General features: G+C 37.0%; 1 protein-coding gene across 1 annotated transcript in view; it reads left to right on the top strand.

The window, feature by feature from the left end:
- Positions 1-17,367, top strand: part of Ift57 (intraflagellar transport 57) — a 61,714-nt gene that overhangs the window by 19,914 nt on the left and 24,433 nt on the right. Inside the window, exon 6 of the mRNA XM_008841424.3 lies at positions 6,674-6,796. Coding sequence (XP_008839646.1) covers positions 6,674-6,796 — 123 coding nt within the window. The remainder of the gene's footprint in view (positions 1-6,673; positions 6,797-17,367) is intronic.

Raw genomic sequence — 17,367 nt, 5'->3', positions numbered from 1 at the left:
ATATTTGGTCTTTTTAAGACAGGGACCACCCCCCCCCCGTAGCCCCAGCTGGCCTGGAACTCACTATGTAGACCTCAGTCTCATAGAGATCCACCTGCTTCTGCCTCCCAAGTGTTGGTATTAAAGGCATGCACCACCACACTCAACATCAATATAGTTTTTAAATGATTTATATTTGACATACATTGCCGGCTCAGTTAATATATTCAGTTACCAGACATTAAGAGATGTTGAGTGAGGAATGAAGTTAATGTAATGAAGTAAATGCAAACGTGCAAGTGGAGTTTGGATAGGTTAGTGGTGCTCTGCCAAGCTTAATGTTCTCCTTGGCTTTTCTTGGCTGGGTTGTTTCCTCAGTGTATTAAATATGGCCTGAATGAGTGAAGTTTCGATTAAGTTCATACATTAAATTATCTTAAAACATTGAGAGTAGGAATTAGCAAATCATAATAGAGGACCAAATAAGCTAGTAAAGGTAAATGCAGCTTTCTAAAAGGCTGATACTAAAATGCATAGCTTATTCACTGAGGTATCTAAAGCAGTATTTGCTCTTCAGGTAGTCTACAGATTCAGAGTCTAGGTCTTAAACGGCCACTAGAAACACATTGCCATTCTTTGAGTTAAAACAAGAACACTGAGTATATGTGCTGAATAGCTTTAGTGTCAACTTGACATACCTGAGTTGAGAGAGCCTCAATTGGGAAATTGTCTCCATTGGACTAGCCAGTGGCCGTGTCTGTGGGGCATCTTCTTGATTGTTGAGTGATGTGGGAGGGCCCAGCCCACTGAGGGTGGTGCCACCCCTGGGCAGGTGGGCCTGTGTTGCATAAGAAAGCAGGCTGAGCAGGGGCCAGAGAGCAAGCCAGTAAGCAGTGTTCCTCCATGGCCTGTGCTCCAGCTCCTGCCTCTAGGTTCCTGCGCAGAGTTCCTGCCTTGGGTTCCCTGATGAACTGTGACCCAGGAGATGTAAGCTGAATAAACCCTTTCCTCCCCAAGTTGGTACTGGTCAGAGTGTTTTGTCACAGCAATGGAGAAACAACTTTGAACAGTGTATTACTGACAGTTGGAAATCCTATATCAAGGTTTAGAGAAAGTACCACAGAGAGGAGAGGTGCCCCCTTTTTGCCTTGTTTGGTCATTCCTGTTTTGAAAGGAGCAGAAGTGGGAATAGGGGATGAGGTTGGAGAGCACCAGCTTTGTGGTTTAGTGCACTGCATGGAACTTCAGTTGAAGCTCTGTAAGTCAAACATTTTTCAGTTAGGGATCAGAACACCTGCATTTTATTGAGAGCAGTGCCAACCTGCTAATGAGAGGACATACTTTCTTGATTTGTCTGGCTTTGAAGGGGCCCATGACCTCAACAGGACCAGTTTATGTATCCCACACATGCTCCAAATGGTTAGGTGTCACATGTTCACATATTACTACCAGTGCAACACTCTCACTTCCACCATCACTACTATTCTCCCATTTGGTACAAATGAACTAGTCAGAATTGGACCTCCTGCCTGGGACAGGTAGTGAGATGTGCCAGTGAGTGTGCACATGCCTATCCGTTCCAAGGGTTGCATATTACAAGTACCGGTACAGATTTATTTAACATAGGACCCTTCCCAATGCTGTAGTTCTCAGCAAGAAAAGCACTATCTCCTTTCCTGATATTGTACATACCCTCATGGAACTTCACCCATGTCTGCTTTGTGACTTCTGCAAACCCTCCATTCCCAGCTATAGTACTCTGGGCTTCTGAACTGCCCTGGGTTCAGTTTATACACAAATATACAACATAGCATTTTAAGTGCTCAAGACAATGAAATGTTTCAATATTTAAATGAGCACTGCAGTGCCTGAAATAGAATCTCAAGCTCTTTTCACTTAAATTTCCATGTTTTTCTTAAATGAATGTTTATTCTTAAAAAAGAAAAAGAAAAAAGAAAAAAAAAACAAAACTTCAGGGCCTTCTAAATAGGATGGACCTGAGTAAATGCAGAAAACTAATAAAGTATACATGCACAAGTTACTTATCCATCCTCAAATAACGGGGTTAGAAATACAGTCTCCTGGATTTATGAACAAGCAATATATACCCTCTCTAAGGCTCTGCTAATATGGACTTATTGATAGAGTTAAGAGGTCAGAGAGGATTTCTTCTGTCAACAGTACCACAGTTTCATAACTAAGTTCAAACTAGGCCTAAGGATTGTGCATAAATGCAAAACCCAATATAAGGCAATGCAGTTAGTGATAGACATTTAAGAAATGTCTTTTGGGGCCTGGAGAGGTGGCTCAGCAGTTAAGAGTACTAACTGCTCTTGCAGAGGACCCAAGTTCGATTCCCAGCACCCACATGGCAGCTATAAACTGTCCTTAACTCCAGTTCCAGGGGAGTCCAAAGCCCTCTTCAGACCTCTGTTGCATTGCACAACACAAATGCACTCACATACATGCAGGCTATACACTCATACATATAAAATAAAAATAATAATAAAAAAGAAATGTCTTTCAACGACAAAATTTACACTAAAGTTGTTAATTTCACAATGATATTTGTGTACGCAGTTTTTTAAAAAATTATGTTTACACAGTATCTTATTTTTGAATTTTACAGAGCATTTCAAACAAAATTAGAAGATAGTAAACCCTTATGGACCATTTCCCATTTTTAAGCTGTTAATATTTTGTGAATTATAATTTATCTAAATGTAACTCTTTTCATTCTGGCCTCATAATATTTTAAGATAAATTTCAAACATCGTATCAGCTCATCTGAAACATTAGGCATTTGTTTCTTCTAACTTATGAGTTATTTTTAACATTACCACCTATAAAATTAATAATTTTCAAACTTCCAGTTATCTCCTATGCCTTGATTGTCTCAGAAATATCACTTTGGAAGGAGAAGCTAGGTAGATGACTCAATCATGAAAGTGCTTGCTGCATTAGCACGAAGACCTGAGTTTGGATTCCCAGCACCTACATAAAAGCCAGGTTCAGCAGCACACATCTGTGATCTTCATACTAGAGGAGTAAATAGGCAGAAACTTGCTGACCAGTCAGCCTACTTTAATTAGTTAGCTGCAGGTTCAGTGAGAGACTGTCAAAAAATAAGGTGGAAAGCAACTAAGGAAGGCATGCAGTGCACATGCACACACATGCATCAATGCCCACATGCACATGAACACATGCACACACATACACCACACATATACAACAACACAATATTATTTTATAAGGGGCTGGGAAAATGGCTCAGCGATAAAGCTCTTGCTGTTTAAGAACAAGGACCTGGGCTAACAAGGATGGCTCAGAGGTTATTAGTGTGCACTGCTCTTGCAGACCACCCAAATTTACTTCCCAGCACCCACCTGTGACTCTAGCTCCAGAAAGAGCTGACACCTCTGGCCTCTGTGGGCACCTGTACTTATGTGCATAACGCCCCCACATACACACAGACATACATGTATACATACTTAAAAATAAAATATTTTTTAATTATCTGTATGTGTATTATCTGCATGTATGTAAGTGCACCTATGTCATGCAGTGCCTTTGGAGGCCAGAAGAGGGCATTGGATCCCCTAGAACTGGAGTTATGAATGGTTAGCCACCATGTGGGTACTGGGACTTGAACTCAGGTCCTCTGCAAAAGCAGCCAGTGCTCTTAACCACTGAGCCATGTCTCCAGCCCCAAAATAAAATCTTAAAAAAGAATAAGCATCCAAGTTCATATCCCCAGCACCCAGGCAAAAGTCAAGGATAGCAGTAGCTACCTATAAACCCAGCATGGAAAGGCAGTAACAGATGGTACCTAGAGGTTCCCTGACTAGCTTATCTTGTATGATAGATAGCTTTAGTTGTCGACTTGACACACCTGGGTAGAGGGAGCCTCAATTGAGGGATTTCCTCCATCGGATTGGCCTGTGGCCATGTCTGTGAGGCATTTTCTTGATTGTTGAGTGATGTGGGAGGACCCAGTCCACAGTGGGTGGTGCCACTCCAGGCAGGTCATTCTGTATTGTATTGTGTAAGAAAGCAGGCTGAGCATGGGTCAGGAGAGCAACCCAGGAAGCAGCGTTCCTCCATGGTCTGTGTTTCAGCTCCTGCCTCCAGGATCCTGCACTGAGTTCCTACATTGGGCTTCCCCAGTGATAAACTATGGCTCAGGAGATTTAAGCTAAATAAACCCTTTTCTCCCCAAGTTGATATTGGTCAGAGTGTCTTGTCCCAAAATTGAAAGCAAACTAGAGCACCTTCCAAAAATGGTGAACTCCAAGTTCAGTGAGAGATCTTGTCCCAAATAATAGTAATAATGATAATGATCATGATGATGATCATGATGACATAGAGTACAATAGAGCAAGACACCTAATGTTGACCTCTGGTCTCCACATGTTCACACACCACAGGTGAGCATGTGCACACACATACACATACACAGAGGCACATGTACAATCACTCAGATGCCATAAATCTTTTTTAATTAATAATTTTTTTATATTTTTATTTTATGTGTATGCGTGTATTGCCTGCATGTAGGTAAGTGCACCCATGTCTTGCAATGCCCATGGAATACAGAGGAGGCTGTCGGTAACCTGGAACTGGAGTTACGGACAGTTGTTAGCTGCCATGTGGTGCTGGGATTTGAACTCCAGTCTTCTGCAAGGTCAGTGTTCTTAACCACTGAGCCATCTCTCCAGCCCCAAAAAGATAGAACTGGGAAAATGAACAGCAGACTCCAGTCTTATCTAAAGGAATATTTAAACTGATTTCTGCTAGATGAGGAACAGCTGACCTTCCTAAAACAAAGACCTCAAGATAGGCTGACTAGATTCATCGGAGGATGGACAAGTAGTGGGGAATGGCTGGGGGTGCCTACAACACAGCAGACAGTAGCAGGCAAAGTAAAAAGACGGGGGTGGGGACTAAGGGAGGGTGCCATCTGGGAAGTGGGTATGTAGATGAATAAGATTGGGATGTTCTGTGCGATATACCCACAAAAAATCAACAAATTAAAAAAAGTTATATTTGAGGAGGAAGCATAAAAATTTATGTCATATTAATTAGTAGAGGTGATAAATATTACCATTGAAATCTACCTGATGACTTTATATCCACACACAGGTGCCAAGGATACGAATGCAACCAACCATGACTAGTAATAATCATATACATACAGATTAGAGATGCATGAGCCAGTGATGACTTTACGTCCATACACAGGTGCCAAGGATCTGAGTACAACTGACCATGACTAATAATAATCAGATACATACAGATTAGACACACCTGTGCCAACATCTAAGTGTTATTAGTAAAAACAATGAGTCTTTCTGTAAGAAACAGAATATTTTTAAATGAAATGGAGATCTTTTTTAAAGGTTAAAAAATCATTCAATTTTATGTCTTACAGGATTTATACTGAGTTCAATATTGTATAACTGTATTAAGTCAACTGTGAACCTAAAACTTTTGTCGCCACTTCTGAAAGAGATGTATCTTTGCTCTGGAAATTGTTATTGAGTATGTTAAAGTTGTAATGAAATTCTTCTTCTAAAAAATAAAAAATAAAAAAAACATTTTTTTAATTAAAAAAAAAATATGGGCTGGAGAGATGGCTCAGCAGTCAAGAGCACTGGCAACTCTTGCAGAAGTCCCAGGTTGTGTTCCTAACACCCATAGTGGCTAACAACCACCCCTGACTCCATTTTCAGGGGATCCAGTGCCCTCTTCTGGCCTCCATGGGTATTGCATGCATGTGTGCACTTACATGCAGGCAAAACACTCATATATAAAAAAGTAAAAATATAAGATTATTTTACAGATTGTTTATATACAAGGTTCATACATTATATTTGACTACACCTCTTATGTCTCATTTATTCTATATAAATATTTATGTATTCTTTTTAGATTCACTGATAATTGATCAAGGGAGTTTAAAGGGAAAATTTGTTACCAAAATTAATGCCTCATTTTTAAATCATTAATTTTTACTTTTCTACATTTTCAAATCTCTGCATATTTAATGCTAAAATATGAAAGGGTAAGAAAAATGAGGGAGAAGGATTTTCTTTTTGTGATACAACCATCATGAATAGATCTTTATTACTCAAGGGCAGAAGCAAAATGGTGCCTACCCTTTTGAGCTGAAGGATGTCTATGTAATGTCAGTGTATATACTTTGACAATGCCTATACTTTGACCTAACCAAAATGTCATTCTATACAATTTGTAAATAATAAGCACTTTGATTCTGAAATTTGATCTCTTTATTTTCTTTCACATTTTGGGTTTGTGTTTCTGTATAATAAATTCAAACTAATATTTTCTTGCCAAACATGAGTATTTGTATTTCTCTGCTATTGCCAGTTAGCGTGCTTAAATGGCAGGTCTATTTGGTAATATCTCCATTGAGTTCAATCTGGGATTTCAAAAACATTGTCCTTTGTAAAATTGTTGGATCATATAGTCACCTCTCTTTTTAATACTTATTTTGTTATCCCACCAGATTTTCTTTCAACCTAGGTAGGAAGACAGAAAAGAGTTTCTACTGCCACTATAATTTTAACATTACTATTCTCGATTTAAATTGTGCAGTGCTGCTTAAATGCCTCAAGATTTCTACCATTTCTTTTTATAAACTCCCAATCTTGTGATATCGTTCCTTACTTAGGACACAAACGAGTCTGCCAAACAAGAAGATATTTTGGAATCTACAACAGATGCTGCAGAATGGAGTGTCGAAGTCGAACGTGTACTACCACAACTGAAAGTCACGATTAGGACTGACAATAAGGTATGGAAGAGAGAAGCAGTTGTTCAAAGAAACAATTTTATAAGGCGATTTCAGGTTGAGAATACTGTCAGTTATACAAATTGGAGAAGGGTGGCAGTATTCATTTTCTAGCATGACATTTTGTTTGTTTTGCTTTATTTTAGTTTTGTTTTTTGAGATAGGGTGTCACTACATAGCCCAGTCTGATCTGTGATTTTCCTCCCTCAGCAATTCCAGTGTTGAAATTATATGTGTCTCCTTGTCTGGTTTTGTTTTATCTTAATAATGGTTTATCAAATTACTGAATGAGTTAATAATATAATACAGTTCAAGGAGCAAAGAATAGATCTTTGAAAGGATTTGGAACATACCCTGTTTCCTTTGGTTTGATGGATATTTTCTTGGTGCCTTTAATGTAATTTCTTGGAAGTCATATTTTGTTGAGATGAATAGGAACTCTGTGATGATACCACTTGATATTTTAGGACTTTGCTAGTTAGGACAACATAAGGCAACCTACAAGTTGTCTTAGATCATCTGTTCTGAAGTGCATATTAAAAGCTAAAACCAGGTACAGTGACCCCTGGATATATCCTCAGTACTCAGGAGGTTGAAGCCTAGGCATCAGGAATTCCAGGTCAGCCTGGGCTACATAGCAAGATCCTGTCTTTTAAAAGTGTTAAATATTAAAAAGAAAAGAAATATATAAGATAGGGATTATATTAAATGATCTGGCTTCTGATTCAAGTTACTGCTCTTTTTTTAAACCTACAATGTCATAAGTTATTACTTCAGGGCAAGCAAAAGCATGTGATTAAGTGATAATTCAGTTCTCATTACCAGGATTAATAATCTCCACAAAAAGAGCTAAAGGGCAAAAGGGGCATCTAAGTAAAAACCTGAAGGGAGATTTCCATCCTTAGAGGCTAGACATAAACTTGGAATTTATGGGACTAAGTTCTAGGGAAGCTCATCATTGACACAAAGTCCTGTATCTGCCCCTAAAGTAGGAGCTCTGCAGAGCTATTTTCAGAGCATTTTGGAAGAAAATTGGTCTTTAGGATGTATCCATCCCACAGTCCTTAAGAAATAGCCCAAACTCCTGGAACTTATGAGAATAGGATGAGGCTAGAAGAGTTATTAGATTGCAACATCTGTGGAACAAGTGCTATTCAAGATAAGAGGAAGAATCTGCAGCCTGTTCACCCTGTGTTCACCCAGTCACTGTAGAGAACAGTTGTGATCTGACCATATTGGAGGTGAATGCTTTATTTGCATATCTCTCATATGTAAACATCTATTAATAAGAATTTCTTCACTGGTTAGATCTCTGTTAGAAGTCTTAATTTGCAGAAAGAAAGTAATGTGTTTCTTTTTTGCAAAAATGCCATTTCCAGTTCTTTGGTTTTTGTCAGAACAAATTCTCCTTATAAAATTAAAAATCACTATTGTTATGTTTCTAGTTAGAATAACATGTTAAAATAATTGTGCAGTTGGGAACAGTTTAATCCCAGAAGGAAGCAAATTTAATTTGTTTATTTTCAAATTAAGTAAACTCTTGAAGTCAGACATCTCATTTAGAAGCTAATAGGTTTTTCCCCCCAATCTAAAATTATTGATTTCCACATACTAGAAATAACAAAAAAAAGAGTGTACGCATAGTGTGTACTCACTAACACATACTGTTTTGCAAGCCTAAGTGTGGGCCAAATTCTAGAGAAGACCAATTCAGAATCCTAGGTTTATGAAGAATCAGTATTCTCTTGATTTGGGGAAGAATTAACTAGCAGAAAGTTGAATTCTTATTCTGAATTCAGGCTATTAGCCTTAATCTTTTTTAAAAAAAATTTTTCATTATTTGTATTTTATATACATGAATGTATTGCCTGCATATGTGTAAGTGCACCCGTGTCATTCAGTATCTGTGGAGGACAGAAGAGGGTGTCAGGTCCCCTGGAACTGTAGTTATGGATGGTTGTTAACTGCCATATGGGTGCTAGGATTTGAACCTGGGTCTTCTGCAAGAACAGCCAGAAGTCAGTGCTTTTAACAGCTAAGCCATCTCTCCAGCCTCAAATCTTATGATGGTATACCATACTAAATTAGTTATGCAATCAAGTATATGAGCAGCATTCCAAATATCAGATGTTTTTGTTTCCCAGTATTTTTTTAGAATATGTGAATATTATTTTGAATTTAGATTTTTAAGGTTTAATTATGCTGACCTAAATCTCACTCACGTGATTTATCAGAATTCTTTCCTAGGTCACTTGGCTTTTATGTTAGTGTTTCTCAGCATCTTTTTTCTTGAGCCTTTCACGTATACCAAATGGGAAACACAGCTTTAGGGTCAATTTTTTATTCAGCTTAAGAAAAATAAAATTATACCTTGATTAGAAAATAAGAGGCTAATAGAAAATTATTTCTCATTTCTCAAAAATATAAAAGACAATCTAGTTACATGTGAGATTTGTTTGCTGACTCATTTTCAGAAGTTGACTGAAGAGCCCACTTTTCCCAGCTCTTGACTATCAAAACCATAGCCTATCCTTTGGCTAGCACAGTGATCTTTCACTCAACACAAGATATTTAGGACATTTAGAGGTGTTTTTTTTTTTTTAACTTCATATTTGAATGGGAAAAAAGTTATTTCAAGGTCAGTGTGTTTAGCTGTTCACCATATGTCAATATTTGAGTAGCTTAGAGATTTTGGGAGATAAGTAATAAAGGGTCTCATTATTTAAATCCACTATACATTTATTTTAAATGGCCTTGCAGTATAGTAAATAAGTTTCATATTTATCTGCCACTGGATGGGGTGTTTTCACTTTTTCTATCATAACCTCAGTTTATTACTTCCATGCTTTAGCAAGGAGTTAAAAACAAGGAAATCTTTTTATGCATATATGCTTCCATTAGATCTAATCATGTACCAATATTTTATTTTGCATCCTTTTCATAATGTTGCAGTCAGATTCTCATTGTAAAACTAGCTTCTATCTGTTGTATGGCACCATTGTTACGATTGCCAGGTTCCAATGAATAGAAACCAATTTTAATATTAGTCTAAACAAAATAGAATTAGGAAAAAGAATATGGTGCCAAAAAATACAAATTGTAGGAATGTTTTCTCTGGGACTGCCTCCTCTAACTCTTCTTCACAAATTGAACTATTGCAAAACCTTATAACCAAGTTAATCATATGATTCAGTCTGTGTTCCTACTATGTACTCATCTTGTTTCACTTTAACTTGCCTTTAAGAAAACAATGTAATCAGTCTTACTATGTCTTGTACTCCCTGTACTCCCTGTGCAATCAACTTTTATAGACTAAGCTGAATGCATAGCTTTGATTTTAAACCATTTTTCCTATTTTTCCCTCATGACCCTTTCATGTCCCTGGCCTGCAAGAATGTGTGTGTGTGTGTGTGTGTGTGAGATGTGGAAATTAGATTTAATATCATGGTTGAAAGAAATGGGATTGAAAGCAACAAATTTCTCAAAGGTTGAAAGCAACATGTGGACACAGGTTTATAACACCTGTTTGTGGTTTTGTTTACTGTTCTGGATTAATAGAAATCAGAGGAGTAACTTCTTCCCTTGTAAAACTCTAGTAAAAGGCTCTTTAAGACAAAGATCCTCACTTCCTTCCCATTACATTCTTGATGTGCTGTTGAGTAAATATAGAGGACATCCTTTGTTCAGAGGGAGAAATCAGAACACTTCAAAACAGATTGGCCTCACTCTTTTATGCAGCACCACCACAACAAATAATGTGCTGCTCAACTGGAGATGAAGAGTTTTTGTTATATGCTGACCTGAACAGACTCTATTAACAGTACTCTTTTTGATACTGGTTATAGAGAATGCTGCTGGGTGATGATTACTTCTAGGTATACACCTAGAAGACCATATACATACAGATACCAATTCAGATCTGTCCAGAGTTAGGACACTGTGTTTAAAGATAAAACCAGAAATTTTTCCAGTAAGTTCAATAAATTTAGCCAAATCCTAGGTGATGCCATTCACTTGTGTCCAAAGGGTAAGGCTCAGAACGCAATTCCTCAGGCTGAGCATACCTAGAGAGAACACTGATCTTACCCAAGATCATCACTGTGACTCTGCACTTTTTATTTTTTGTCTCACCTTCCCTTACTTTTCTTTTACTTCCCTTATTCTTTTCTGCTGAGTTTGTGTCCTGTTTCTTTTTTATCATGTTTTCTGTAAGTCCCCACAATAGTGCCATAACATTGCATGACTGCTGTGATGGACTTGAAACTAATATAGAATGAGTAATATCTGAGATTATACTCAGACTAGACTTAGACCTAGTTCAGAGTATCCTAATTTACAAGACTTGTGTTGTAGAAAGGGAAGGAATGCTACTAATCTCATTTTAAGAGGCCATTTATTACCCTGATACCAAAACTAGATAAGATTATAGCAAAAAAAGAAAATTGTAGCCAAATCTCCCTGATGAACATAGACATAACAATTCTCAAAAAAAAAAAAAAAAAGTATAGGCTATGTTCAACAATACATTGAAAAGAAAATCACTCACTATAATTAAGTTGCCTTCATTTCAAGGATGCAAGGATGGTTTAACATATGCAAATCAATACGTGTAATATACCTCATAAATAGACTCAAGAGTAGAAGTCACATGATCATGTCAATAGATATAGAAAATGCCTTTGGCAAAGTCCAACTTTGCTTCATGATAAAGAACATGAAGAAATTAGGACTATAAGGAACTTACTTCAACATAATAAAGGTTATGTGCAACAAACCTATAGCTAATATATAAATGGGAGGAAACTCAGAGCATTTCTACTAAAAGCAGTAAGAAGACAAGGATGTCCACAGTCTCCACTCTTATTCAATATAGTGCTGGAAGTCTCAGTAAAAAGCAGCAAGACAAGTGAAAGGAATAAACAGGCTACAAATAGGAAGAGAAATCTAATTATCTCTATTTTTAGACAATATGATCCTGTGTATAATAGATTAAAGACTCTTCGACCTGATAAACACTTTCAGCAAAGTAGAAAGATACAAATGCAAGATATTATAATTCAATAACTTTTCTATACACCAATAACAAACTTCATGAAAAATAAATCAGGAAAGTAATCCCATTCACAATAGCTTAAAAAATGAGTACCTAGGAACAAACCTAAGACAGTAAACACCTCTATAATAAAAATTTTATGAAAGAAAGACAGTGAAGAAAACACTAGATAATGGAAAGACCAACCCATGTTCATGGTTTGGCAGAATTAACATGAAAATGGCTACACTACCAAAAGTATTCTACAGATTTAATGTAATTTTCATCCAAATTCCAATGACATTCTTCAAGAAACAGAAAAGAAAAACTCTTAAAGTTCATGTGGAAGCCTGAAAGACTCCATATAGCCAAAGCAATCCTGAGCAAGAACAGTGCTGGAGGAATCATAATCTGATCCCAAGCTACAGTAACAAACACATGATATCAGCATACAGACAGAAATGTGGATCAGTAGATTCAAGTACCCAGAAATAATAAAACAACACACCTACTGCTACCTGAGTTTTTATAAAGTGCCCACAACATACATTGGAGAAAATACAGTCTCTTCAACACCTGGTTCTGAGAAAATCTTATAGCTAAAAGTAGAAGAATGAAACTAGACTCCTTCCTCTCTCACATATCTGGAGAGATGGCTCAGTGGTTAAGAGCACTGGCTCCATCATTCTTCCATCATGTAAGGAATATATATATATATATATATATATATATACACATTATGTCCTTGCATATGGATATAATCAGATTCATATAACACTATCACTTTGGTAAATCTTTCCAATTTTCCCTAGTAAATGTACACATAACATAGCGTCACTCTAATAACTGGCATTTGCTAAGTATTTACCATATGCCCAAGCACTGATATGACCCTTCACATATGTTATCTTATTTAATAGTTTGAGTATTAAATGCAGTGAAATGAAGGTACCTCTTACTTTAGATGAGGAACTGTAAACAGAAAGGTAATTTGTTTTTGTAAATGCTGGAGATGGCATCTGAGTGACAGCCGAGTCTACCTATTCAGGTAGAGACAATGTTAAGAGCACGAATTCTGAACCCAGGTCCCTTGAGTATAAATCATAATTCTCACACTTAATAGCTGTTGAATCCTGTGGTAAGTTACTCAGCCAACCTGTATCTCAGTTTTCTCATCTGTAAAATAGAATTTATTATAATGACTCCCTTAAGGAGTTATTAAAAGATCAAATGAATGAGTAAATCTAAAGCATGTAGGATGGTATCAAAAGAATCACTATGTATTGACCATTATTTCTCTATGCTTTTATTTATATGATTGAAAGAATTTTTCTTTTGAAAACTAGTAACCTTACATCATGAATGTTTCCTCACATTGTTAAAAAATATGAATGGTAACCTTAATGGCTATTTACAGTTCTTGCAGTTTATCACCAATACCCAACTGATTTCCAGGTATTAAAGCTGGCTTGGCCAAGTTCTGCAGGTTGGAATCAAACCAGGATGCCGAGGATCTGAGTGGAGAAAGGACAAGACAGAGTTATAGAGGAGCTAGAGCTTAGCTATCAGCAAGCATAAGGACCATAAAGTCTGAGCAGACCACCTGCAAGAAATGGATTATGCCAATGAGTCAGTTCAGGGAGTAGTAACATGGAAAGAGGAGGCGGAATGAAGATTACATGGAAAGTGGTTTAGGAATCTCCTGTACCTAGGACTGCTGCAGTAGTTATAGGCAGAGCAATGTACAATGTGTAGCTGCTGTTACCTTTTTCAGTTTGTTTCAGAATCTTTCTTTCAAGCCACTTTATGTAATTGTTTAGGGATTGTCTTTCCTGCATGATTTAAACTTTTTTTTTTTATTTCAAAAGAGTAATTAAAAGAAATTTTTCTTTTTTGAGAAAAGATTTTTTTTTGGTGCCCTGGCTGGCCTGGGACTTGCTATGTAGATCTGGCTAGCCTCAGATTCATAGAGCTCTGCTTGCAGGCACCTGCAAGTGCTGGGATTAAAGGATTACTTTTTTTTTTTTTTCATTTTGGTCTTTTGAGGCAGGGTTTCCCTGTAGCCCCAGCTGACCTGGAACTCACTATGTAGACCAGGCTGGCCTTGACCTTACAGAAATCTGCCTGTCTTTGCCTCCCAAGTGCTGGGATCAAAGGCATGCACCACCATGATCTGCAAAGCATTACATTAAAAATTTTTTTAAGTGAATCAACTGACAAGGTGCTCAGATCTGACAAAGAATTACATATATTTGTCTTATATTGCCAAGATATTGATGAATGTTTGTTTAGACTTTCACCTGTATACTTGATTGACTTTGAATCTCTGAAGTATTCTACTTTCTTGAATTTTCTTAAAGTAAAGCTTTATTTGACTTTGTTGAAATAAATGGAGACTATTCAGGTGAGAACACAGGAGGGCTATTTATTCAGAACCTGCTTTAGCAAGGGGGTCAATCACCATCTCTTATTTGCATTTAACAGAGATTCAAAGGCAGGTAGGAACATTTACACGTTTTTTGTTGTTTTTTTTTTAGTACACCAAATGAAAGTTTCAGATATGTTTGGATAGGATTGGAAATCCCCAGTGGGGTTAAACCAGAGCAGACTATACTATATGATTGGTAGGGGAGAGGAGTGCCCTAGTTACTTTTCCCTGTTGCTGTGATAAAATATCCTGACAAAAGCAACATAAGGAAGAGGTTATTTTGGATGACACTTCAAGATTCATTCTGTCAGTGGAGAAGTCAAAGCAGGAGGAACTCCAAGTAGCTGGTCACATCATACCAACAGCTGGAAGCATAGAGCAGTGAATGAAGGAACACTGCTGTCCAGCTCCCTTTCTCCACTTCCACAGCCCAGGATCCCAGCCAGGGAATGGTGCCACTCTCAGTGAGCTCATCTTCCCATCTCACTTAGCACAATCAAGACAATCCCCCCATGTCTACCCAGATGCTATCTCCCAGGTGATTCTAGATTCAAACTGACAGCACTAACCACCACAGGGAGGAAACTTGGCTTTGTCTATAGGTTGGTCCTCAGTTGGAAGTGGTTGAAGAGGGTATCCATGTGGTTGATTGCTATAGAGGTTATGGTTTGTCTTCCTGGAGCAGATGGTGCATGGTAGATTAGAATTCTGATTGTGTGTATAATTTAGTAGTGTCTTTTGTCCGTTTGTATGTTCAGCCTTTTCACTGTCCGAAGGAAAAGTGGCTTCTTAAAACCCTTGATCTTGTTAGTCTTTAACAGAGGAATTGTTGTTTTCAAGTCAAAAGTGTTTTGTTTGGTTTTACCACAAGAGAAGCTGAGTAACCATTAGTAATATTTATTCTTATTCCTCAAAAATGAGGGAGAGCAGAAAGTATGAAACCAGTTTTCAACTAAATCTTAACATAGGCTCTTCAATTATGCTGTACTTCTAAAAGAGTGTATGTTATAATGATTTAATATGAGGTATTTAATGCAATGAACAAATGTTCCAGCATGCTTTAATGCCCTATGGATATAGTAATTAAAATTTTCATTAGTGACTTAAATAGACTTTTTCCAAATTATAATTAAATGTTTCCTGCTTTGTTTTTCTCAGAGATAGTTGCGTAGGTACCTTCTTCCTTTTGCCAGAGTTCTATAGTAATTATGTAAATCTTCAGATTTGTTGCAAAGAATGTAGATAAAGTGATTATTTTTTAAAGGCTTTGAGAGTATTGCAGCATATATTTCTAATTATTTCAAACCTTTGATTCTCTAAACTGCTTTTTTACATTCTTTCCTGTTCTTCACTGTCTGACTTTCTCAGAATGCAGTTGTAAAAAGAACCTTAAACTTTAAATTTCAATTCTGAGCAAGTGAATTTTGTTTTAAAGTAAATAAACCATTCAGGTATTGCCTTGGGTGACTTAGCAGACCTTTTGGGAAGAGGCATTGTACATTGTATGTAGGACAAAATCACTGCAATAGTCTTGAGCCCTTGGGCCCTCCAGTCACTGTGAGAGCTAAAACCTAACGGGGAGAAGAGAGGCTCCTCATTAATCAGCAGGTAGAATTCCATTTGAATGAACCTGGAGGGACCATAGAATTGCTATATTAGATCTCAGTCTCTTTGAATTGGAAGCCAAGTCCGGCAGAAAGGTAGAGGGGTGGGCTTTCTCTTTTTACAGTTGTAGACAAATCTGTACCTGGAAGCAATGCGAGCAGCTTTTCTTATTCCAAAGCAGTGAAGAAGCTAACTTGCCTCACCTGTCCCTGAGCTTGGACACAGTATGGGCAGGTGTTGATAAAACTTAATTTTTCTAAATATTTGTCACCTTCAGGGATTTATAAATTGTTATAGTTTAAGAATAAGAGCATTTCTTAAGATTTATCCTGTAGTTGTAGTATAAAAATATTAATAGGATTCTTGCATCCATGAACCAGGATATATAATGTATTCTGTGGGCTAGAATACAGGAATACATTTCATGTATATACTCATTATTAAAATGGGATTCTGCCTGTTATTTGAATAATGGATAAACCACATTTATAATTCTTAGAGAATTTTTCCAGTAGACCTTCTATTAAAAATATTCATGTAATTTAAAGAAAAATAAGCCAACAAATAAAAAAGTCAGCTTTTACAATTATAGCAACAAATGTAAATAAATACAGGTGGCAATAAGTTGATCTCCATGAGGCTCCATGCAGGAGTAATAGCTCCAATTACTGTCACAAATGTTTGTAATTGTATCTATTGCTTCCAGACAATAAATGCTTTTTAATATAGCAAGGCCATAAATGTACATGCTGCTGTTGTTTAAACAAAATACAATTTTCAGTAAATTTATTCTTGAAACACCTGCCATAATCAAAAAGAGGTGACTGCCATCAAAATTATCTGCCTAAATTAACTATACATACATACATTTTTAGAACAGCCTGCATGATTACTCACCTGCTACATCGTCTCAGAATGAGGGAACCTACTCGCTGATGGGCTTTTACTGCAAGCTTTCTTCAAAAGAGATTTGACAAAGCAGAGATTGTTTAGGGGTGTTGTTTTGTTTTAAGCAAGATGTCATTTATGAGCTGAAAGTTGTATTTGCAGTATCAGCTGTTCATGTTTGGTTTTAGCTCTTTATTTGCTTTGTTGTATGTGAACTGTCGACAGATAAGAGAGAAAGGATACTGTGCTTAGAGTTACACTGAAAAATAAAGCAAAGGAGTGGTGAAAAGTCAGGCTCCCCTAATCAAGTGGACAAGAGCTTTAGTTGATTCTGTCGCCTTGCTGAGTGCTCTGGATATTCTTTGTTTAAGGACAGTTAATGATTCCTTCATTTCTGTTTATCCTGAGTGTGATAAAGGTTTAAACTGGATTTAGTAAAGGTTCCATTTATCACAAGTTAACACAGAAGAAGGAATATTTTTGCTTTAGTGATTACCATCAGCTGTAACTAAAGAGCATCAACAGCAGTGGCTCATTATAAGGAACCAGCCAATAAAGACTGCATGCTTTGCTAATCCTGCAGAGGCAAGAAACTAATGCCTCACTGCAGATACGCCCCAA

Source organism: Nannospalax galili, unplaced genomic scaffold (assembly GCF_000622305.1).
Source record: "Nannospalax galili isolate Female #2095 unplaced genomic scaffold, S.galili_v1.0 scaffold261, whole genome shotgun sequence".
NCBI classification, from domain to species: domain Eukaryota; kingdom Metazoa; phylum Chordata; class Mammalia; order Rodentia; family Spalacidae; genus Nannospalax; species Nannospalax galili.
The sequence above is the reverse complement of the archived record's forward strand: the minus strand, read 5'-3'. Positions and strand labels throughout refer to the sequence as shown.